The 9426-nt window shown below is 40.9% G+C and overlaps 1 protein-coding gene across 1 annotated transcript in view; it reads left to right on the forward strand.

Annotated features, from left to right (window-relative positions):
* CD93 (CD93 molecule) overlaps positions 1 to 1561 on the forward strand; it is a 4570-nt gene extending 3009 nt beyond the window's left edge. Inside the window, exon 2 of the mRNA XM_019515869.1 lies at positions 1473 to 1561. Coding sequence (XP_019371414.1) covers positions 1473 to 1561 — 89 coding nt within the window. The remainder of the gene's footprint in view (positions 1 to 1472) is intronic.
* The last annotated feature ends 7865 nt before the right edge of the window (positions 1562 to 9426 follow it).

Here is a 9426-nt window from a genome sequence, read left to right on the forward strand (position 1 = left end):
GGCAGAGCGGCAAAGCCCGCAGCGCCGCCGACGGCTACTGCTGGGTGCCCGAGCAGGCGCCGCCTGCGGGGACGCGGCCCCGGTAGAGGCTGGGGCTGGGGTTGGGGCTGGGGGAGGCGCCGGCCCCTGCCCTGGCCTGAGGCGGTGGGGATGGCACCGCTTGGGGCCCGGCTGGAGGCAGCTGAAAGGGCCTGGTGGTGGTGGTGCTTGTCGGACAGCTCCGCCCCTCCTGAAAGGCCAGAGCCCTGCTCAGGTACCTGGGCCTGGCTGGAAAGGAGGCCTGTGGGCCTCGGCTCTCCCCTTCTTCTGGGGCACTGTCCAGGCCCTCTGGCCTTGAAATGGCTTTGTATGTACACACATGCACACACGTGTATATATGCACACGTGCGCATGTGTGTATATGGGTGTGTGTATACACACACGTGTATATATGCACACATGCATGCATATATACACACACACATGCACACCTATATATGTATGTGTGTATATACACATGTGTATGTGCATGTATATACATGTATATGTGTGTGTGTGTTTGTGTATTCATGTATATACATATATATGTATATGTATGCGTGTATACACACAAACACAGATAGATAGATAGATAGATAGATAGATAGATAGATAGATATGTACACAATCCTAGCAACACTATCTTTAGAAAGTTACTCATGTACACAAGGATTTTCAGAATTGATCAAAACCAGTTTATATTGTTAAAAACCAATGAACTTCATTGTTTAGCTTGATTATTTTTTTCAAAATAAAAGAGATCCAGGGACAAATATTTGCCCTATTGAAATTTATATATATGAAATTAAGTATGCATGTGTGTATATATATATGTTTAAGCAGCAGCAATATGTGTGTGTACATATTTCATATATATTACATGTATATATATACTATTTGTGTGTGTGTGTGTGTGTGTGTGTGTATGTATGTGTGTGTATAACTGCAACTTAAACTTGAATACCAGTCAACCTGTTTGAGAAAATAAGAAACCAAACATTATCCAACTTTGACCTTACTCACACTGGCTGTCTCTAAATCCTAAAGAATCAGACTGCAAACTTTGGGTATGAGTCCTGGCCTGCCCCCTGACTCAGGAAATGGCATTTACTTGTTTGGCTGTAGAAAAAAATGAATGAAAGTCTTTAATTTTTCACTTGATTTTCTCCACTTTTATTTTAAAAATAAACATGTGCAAACACACTTTCCCCCACACAATAGTCCTGTGTAAATATGAAAAAAAATATTTCCTCATTTCCACCAAATATCTGCATGGGAGCAGTTAATCAGCTGTTTAGATCAAGATTTCAGTCCTGTTCCCATGGAAATCAATGTCAATACTTTTACTGATTTCTATAGGGCTAATATTTGTCCCTGGAACTCTCTTTTATTTTTAGAAAATTAATCACACTGAACCCTGAATTTTTTTTTTTAACAATATAAACTTTTTTTAGATGAGAGTCTACAAATACTTGCTTATATGATTAACTATGAATTCTGTGTTGCTAGGAATGTGTTAAAAATTTCTCACATCCATACCTAGAGGCATCGTGAGAGAGCTATTGAGAATGTGATGTCTCTGTACCTGGTCTTGCGCACACAAATCACTTGCACGTGCATCGAGGCCCACACTGAGTTCAGTTGGTGAGGATGTGAGGACTCTTCAGTTAAGCTAAAAGGTGTGAGACAAGTGAACAAGAGAGAGCATAAGGGCGTAAGGTGAGAAAAAGTATCTGAGGAGGAACTATCTGTTTCCAATTAACAGCCATGTGAAAGGACAGAAGATAATCCCTTTCTATAAACCGAAGTAATACCCAAGCCCAGTCTACATCTTCATATGGGTAGGCAGGATTTCCTCATGATTGTGTGAGAGAAGCCTGTAAATAGTCTAGACTGGACATATTTGTCCTCCCTCCAGCTCCTCTTGGATAGGTTAGAATAGCCTTTGCAGAATTCAGTATAATTTTCTGGCCCTGCATGGATGTGCAGGGCAAGGGGAAGAAAAATAAGTCTCCTATAGCCCCTTGCATGTTGCATGTAAGGCCAGTCACAATCTCAGCCCCAGCTTTTATTGCTCCGAAAGTGGTGAGGAGGAGATGGAACCCTGGCCCTCTCTTCTTTTGCACCAGCCTGATGCAGGGAGCAGGGTTGTTGTTGGGTTACAAATAGTGCCCTTGGTTTCCATGGGTCTCTCGGCATGAGCAGGGGTCCTGTGATCTCCCCTAAACAGATGCTGCAGCCTGTAGATTGTAGAGCGGACGAGACTGTGCCTTCACCTAAATCTACCTCTGTTGCTTTGTGCTTTACTGAATATCAGACTCTTTCAGTTATTCCAAGGGAAGTCACAGAATCCTGTAGCTTGAAAAACTAGTCTCAAAGCATCTAAAATAATGGAGAGGGTCAGTTTGGTTTGCCAAGAAGGTGGTCATGGAGCCATAGGTCAAAGAGGTCCTTCTCTATTATACTGATTTAATGTGTCTGGAGGATAAAGAGGGCTTTGTTTACCTTCCTTAACCTAGGAACCTGGCATATCTCCAGTTTAATAGTTTTGGGCTGTTTCTAGACAAGTGGGGGTATGCTGGGTGTGGAATTATCAGTGGCATGTGTGCACCTCTTTTCACTCTCACACACACAAAGGGCTGGATCAGAGAAAAGGACGGCTTTCCTTTAAATTCATTGAAAGTTGAATCAGACCCTAATAGGGAAAATATATGAAACTGTCATGTCTTTTAGAAAAACAGTATTAGACAGAAATATGTACCTATGCTAGCACACTTTCTTTGGCTAGTACATTTTTTAAAACAGATTGTAAATATTATGTTGGTGATGTGAAACTAAGAGCAGGGAAGCAACAATTAATGTGTTTGTTTTCTTGTGCTGCTGCAAGGGGGTTAAGGAGTGCACTTTAAAAATTACTTTTAACAATAACTTTATCTTGTTAATGTTTGGTGTTGCTAAAAATGAAAGGAATTAATATTTGGTTTGGGGTTTTTTTGAGTATTAGTATATGCACTGTGCTTCTCCTGCCCCCAACATACTACACAGCTACCAACATATAGTGATTTCTCCCATATCTTTGTAAAAGATTCCCAGTGTAATTACCTTTGATCTGCCTACAGCTTAAATTTTTTGGTCCTGTATATTTTGTAGTAAAACATTCCTGCCAGGCTGTGAATGCCTGGGGTTTTCTTTCCTTCCTTAACCCCAAGTGATGTATATATTTTGTGGGATTTATGGGGCCATTCACCACTGTGTTATTCCATTGATATACCAGGCAGAGAGTATATCAAACCTGATAAAGCAAGGGTTTTCAAAAGTGACTGTAATGAGTTTAAGTTCCTTCACTTTTGGGTGCTCAACCTGGAGCCCATGAAAGGAGCTTAACTTTCAGAGATTTGGTTTGTCTGCACTTTAGAAAAAACAGGTCTTTTTTCCTGTTTAGACTGGACACCTCCAAACCTGAGGTGCACCCCAAACATTTTTGAAAATCTTCAGCTTTTGAGCATCTAAGGTAGAGGACATTATCTTGGTTTCAAGTCAATGGCCATTGTATCATTTACTTCAGTGTAGTGGAACCAATCCTATATAACTGAAAAATGGTGCTAAAAAGAAAAAAGTATGTGCTTATGAGGGCACAAAGTATTTCTGAAAACCATAGAGCTTTTAATGGAGAAGAAATTGTGACAAAAGAGTTAGCTGTGAGCCACAGCCTACATCCTGTTCTTTAGCATGAGGAGGAAAACCCTTTCCTGCTGTTTTTCTTTTTCGTCTATCCATTGTAAAATAAAGAAAACAGGAAAGCATAGCTTCTAGCATCTGTCAATGCCTTTAATACACTGTACATACTTTCTTTTCTCTGTACAATAGTTGAAGGGAGCAGTGTATCCAACACTGGCATTTTTGGAAGGCTCACAGAAAATGTATATTCTTTTTTCATTATGATACTGGGCTTGCTGGGCTAGCATTTAAGCACATGAGCAACTTTAAACATGTGAGGAAATTTGTTTTCTTCAAGTTACATGCATGCAAGTGCTATGCTGGATCAGGGCCTACTGCAACAGTCATACCAACATTTTTTGAGTGTCTGGGATTGTCAGACTAACTTTAGCAGAAGATATGGTGTTTTTTCAGAATGTTTATATCTCAAGAGTTTTCCCCCATTCATTTTACGGGCAAAGTGTGTAATTATTTCCATGTTCTCCCTTTAATCCAAAAGAAAAGGGAAACTAGAATGTAGAAACATAGCATCATAAAACTGCTGTAAAATGTCAGAGAAGTTATTTATTTGTAAAGGTAAATCTGCCACCCGGAATTCTTGTAATGCTGTGTATGTTTTAAATGTTCTGGTTTGTATTGCAGAGGGATTAGAAGTGGAAAATTCCAGTTAGTGAGATCTGCTGAAAATATTAATTGGCTTTGTATCTGGGCTCAGATTTTTCTGCTCCTTACCTCACACATGCTCTTGAAGCCAAATTCATTCCTTATGTAGCTACTTTAACCTTGGTGGAGTTATACCAGGAATGAATTCAGCCCTTGATTTCTTTCTGCTATGAATAAACTAGCTTGACTCATTTCTTCCTTTTGAGGGGTTGATCTAATGCCCAGTGAAGTCAGTGGAGAGACTCCCGTTGATCTGCATACGCTATGGCAGATAGCAGTGCCACTGACTAAATGATGAAAAGCAAGTGTTCTGTTCTCACAGAGCAGCCTTGGGTATAGCCAGAGTTCAAGATCTCCCAGAAATCAAGAGTTGAATTCATTCCTGGTATAACTCCACCAGCGTTAAAGTAGATACATCAGGAATGAATTTGGCTTCAAGAGCTTGTGTGAGGTAAGGGGCAGTAAAATCTGAGCCCAGATACAAAGCCAATTAACAAAGCAGAGTTAACACTAGCTTTCAGCTGCAAGAAGGCTTCTGCTGACACTCAGCAGCCAGCAGAAGGCATGTATAGACAAGCTGCAATGCACAGGTGATGAAGTGGAGGTGTGTGGATCCAGCAGAAGCTGCCAAGGTGTATGTTTGCTGACAGAAGCCCTTCAGTGTAGACAAGACCTTCATCCATTTGACAGAATTGATGGCACTCTGCCAGCAGAGAGGAGGGTTCTGCTTCTGCAGAGGAGCTTTGGGTGCAGGCATACTTCTAGTTTTGACACCGAAGCTTTGTAGTGTAAATGTAGTGTAAATGTGTCTGGATAAGCTAACATGCACAATGCTCTCAAAACATCAAGTGCTTTGTAAATGCAAAGTTTTTTTTGTTATATCTCTCTTATAAGGGGTTAACACACTCCTCAGTCTAATGGGAATGACATGTGTCGGTGCCTAAATCAGGATACATTCAAAAAAAAGTTCTGTTCCTTATGATTAACATCCCTTCAACCATGTTCTAGTTGTGTATAGTTGTGATCTTATAATTGCTTTTAAACAATTTTCTTCTTTCTATAACACTAAATAACATTATCCCTGTGGCTACATCACTGTTCTTGATGAAAGAATGTACTAATAAAATCTAAACCAAATGTGTCATTTGTACTTTTGAAATACACACTGTTAGTATCTGTTGATGTGGTACTTGGTAATTCATGTATTTAAATATTTTTGTCTGAGCCAAAAGAGTACCTTTTGGTTTATTCAAGATTTTAAAGACTTTAAGCCTTGTTTTTAGTGGTAAAAGGCGGGGGAACATGTTTATACTATGTAAGTGCCAGAACTGATTTAACTTTATTCAGTCCTGTGACTATTAGTACAGTAGCCAAGTATTTTAGTATTTAGTAAATACATTTAATCCATAACACTTTGCTAAGTATTTCTTAAAATAGAATACTGAATGGCTCAGGGCATCATCATCATGACGTACAGCTAAGGAAATACACTACTATTATGTGGATACATAACAGGTTGGATCATGAAGCTCAAAGAGTAGTCATCAGTCACTCAATATCCAGTTGAGAGGAAGTATCAAATACTTCCCCAGGAATCTATTCCCAGTCCAGTACTATCTGATATTTCCATTAATGATTTGAAGGATGGGATTGAGTGCACAGTTAGTAAATGTGCACATGATACCAAATGGATGGGGTTGCAGAAATTTGGGAGGATAGTGTTTTGACTGATAATGACCTTGATAAACTGGAAAAATGGTCCAGAATTAAAGTCCATAATGACAAGTGCAAAGTCCTGCATTTAGGGAAGAGTGATCAAATCCAAAAATCCAAATTGGGGAGTGACTGACTGGGTTGCAGTACTGCAGGAAAGGACTGGCCATTTATAGTAGATCACAAGCTGATATGACTTAAAGAACTAGATTCTGTTCTGCCTATTGGGCATCTAAATGGATTTAGGCACCTAAGTACAATTCTGTTCTGTCCTGGTCAAGTTCCTGAAAATCCATTGATGCTTCTGCTTTTATAACATACTATCATCTGACCCCTACGATTGAGTCACAAAAAGCAGTGAGGAGAAGTACCCAACGACCTTTTGTATAAACAGCTTTAAAAGGTGTAAAAATGAATGTTATGTCTAAGAGATGAGAGAAGTTCAATATGCCATCACTTCTGAAATAGAAAGAGCCATTTTGCATTTATTTTGATTACTACTATATGAACAGGTAGCTAAGCTTAGGTACCACCATGGACATAGTACCAGTAACTTACAGGAAGGTTAGGTAGAGCAATCATATTTGGTTATCTCTAATTTTCAAGTAGTCTGAAAAAGAAAATGGGGGAGTGGTTTACACCACAGTGGGTGCGTCTCCATGTACATTAATGTGCCTTTTCTAATGCCCATTAAATTTAGTACTTCCTATGGGAGGTACTAAATATCCATTAGATTGCTCTAATGCGCAGTAACATATTTGCATTATTTTTAGTGATGCTTAGAATGCAGTAGCCAATTTTACTATGCATTAATGTAATAGCACATTTTTGCATGATGCTTTAATGTCTACTAAGTGAGAACTGAACATAACTGCCATTTGCTGGGTCAGACAATAGGTCCTTCTTGTCCAATATCCTGTGTCACAGTGGCAGAGAGTGGAGTGTGAAAGGGGGAGTGACCTGGGTATGACCACGATTCTTTCCACTATTCCTCTCTCACTTGTAGCCTCCAGTACTTAATGTCTGCAAAGTTCTGATTCAGAGGCTGTACCCCTAGCGTGCATGCTAAATAGCTACTGATGTCGCTTTCTTCCAAGAATTTGTCCAATCCCACTAAAATATGGAGAAAGTGAAATGATAATTTTATAGCCGTCAGAGAACCTGACTCTACTGGACCAAAAAAAAATCTCATGAGGTTCAATAAGGAGAAGTGCAAAGTCCTGCACTTCGGATGGAACAATCCCATGCACCAGTACAGGCTGGGGACCAATTGGCTAAGCAGCAACTCTGCAGAAATGGACCTGGGGGTTACAGTGGACAAGAAGCTGAATATGAGCCAACAGTGTGCTCTTGCTGCAAAGAAAGCTAACAGCATACTGGGCTGCATTTGTAGGAATGTTGCCAACAGATCAAGGCAAGTGATTATTCCTCTCTATTTGGCACTGGTGAGGTCATAGCTGGAGTACTGTGTCCTGTTTTGGTCCCCCCTCTACAGAAAGGATGTGGAGAAATTAGAGGAGTCCAGTGGAGAGCAACGAAAATGGTTAAGGGGCTGGGGCACATGACTTCTGAGTTCTGAGGACAAGCTGAGGGAACTGGACTTTTATTTAGTTTGGAGAAGAGAAGACTGATGGGGGATTTATAGCAGCCTTTACCTACTTGAAGGGTAGTTCCAAAGATGCTGGAGCTAGACTGCTTTCAGTGGTGGCAGATGACAAAACAAGGAGCAATGGTCTCAAGTTGCAGCAAGGGAAGTTTAGGTTGGATAGTAGGAAGAACTTTCTCACTAGGAGGGCAGTAAAGCAGTGGAAAAGGTTACCCACAGAGGTTATGGAATTTCCATCCTTGCAGGTTTTGAAGACCCAGTTAGAGAAAGGTTTGCTGGGATGATCTAGTTGGGGATGGTCCTGCTTTGAGCAGGGCACTGGAATAGACGACCTCCTGAGGTCCCTTTTAACCCTCATTTTCTATGATTTGTGAATCTATAATTCTATATGATGGTATTATCCAAGGGTCGGCCAAATATAAGGTTTCATCATGTCTAGGCATTGAGCAGACAGAGTGTAGGGGACAGTCCCAGCCCCAGGGAGTTTACAATCTAAACAGAAAACAAGAACACCAAGAGGAAGGAGCAAAAAATCTTGTCACCCATACTTCCAATGTGTGTTCAGTCCTAGCTTTTACTTCACAAAATTTCTGAATGCAGATGCTGCTCCACAGCTCTGTCAGCTGAGAGATTCTGATGGATTTTAGCAGGTTTTGGACTGGGCTTAGTTGAATTGCTTTGGCTTTGACTTGTCAGGTGTGGAGAGTGGTAGCCAGCTAATTAACAAACTAATGGGCTCTTAGGATAAGCCAGGGTGTTGCACTGCCAAAGAGCTGAAAGGCGTGGGAACCACTACTGAGGGACAGGGTTTCTGCTTGGAAAATTCTGATTCCCTGCAGGTTCCCTTAGGATACTCCAGAGTTTGAAGGCCAGGGTTCTTTTTTTTCTATTTTTGCGGGAGAGAGACTGAGGATTGATCAGCCCCTGGTAGAAGAATTTGGAGGGAAAAGTGTCAAGTAACAGTGAAGTATAACACACAAAAATTCCCCATTCTTCATTTCAAGTTCCCCGAAGAATCAGGCACTGCAAAAACAAATGCTTTAAATGTTTGTTCATTTCCCCTTTTCATTATTTTCATCATTGCAGCATTTCTTGGCATTTGATTCTCTTGTGCCCCTTCAAAGTTAAGAGAGTGAAGCTAGGTATATTTCTGTGTTACGGGGGATACTGTGGCAAAAAGAAAAAGCCAATTTACTTGGAAGGAGAGATCAAACCTTTCTCCTAAAGAAGAATCCAGATGACTTCATCTGGATGAGGTTGCTAATCAGTAGGGCTGTGTGAGGTGTCAGACCGTGCTTTGGCTCTGGAGAAGCTTTGGACACTTCAGCATCCAAAGCAGCATGTCCAGATCAAAGCACTGGCTTCTTTAGGCTTTTTGAAGCGGTTCGGAGCTTCTGAACCACTTCGGAAAAGCTTCAGAGCCGCTTTGGAGATCCAGCCATAGGGTATAATGGGGAATCAATGAAATATCTATAACTTTATTGGTGTTTGTCTGATTTGGATTATACTTGCAGGGATGGTAGCCTCTGCTGAGAACATGAAGTCTGCCAAATTTCAAGAATATCAGTGCAGGAGCTTGGGGGGAACTGCAACCCAAATTTCTGAAAGCAAAACTCATGTCACGTCTATGTGTTACACCAGAGGGGGGTGAAAACTGCAGGGATGGTAGTCCCTAGTGAGGCCACAAAGCATGCTGATTTTCAAGGTAA

This window comes from Gavialis gangeticus, unplaced genomic scaffold (assembly GCF_001723915.1).
Source record: "Gavialis gangeticus isolate Ggan-Ray unplaced genomic scaffold, GavGan_comp1, whole genome shotgun sequence".
In the NCBI taxonomy this organism is placed as follows: domain Eukaryota; kingdom Metazoa; phylum Chordata; order Crocodylia; family Gavialidae; genus Gavialis; species Gavialis gangeticus.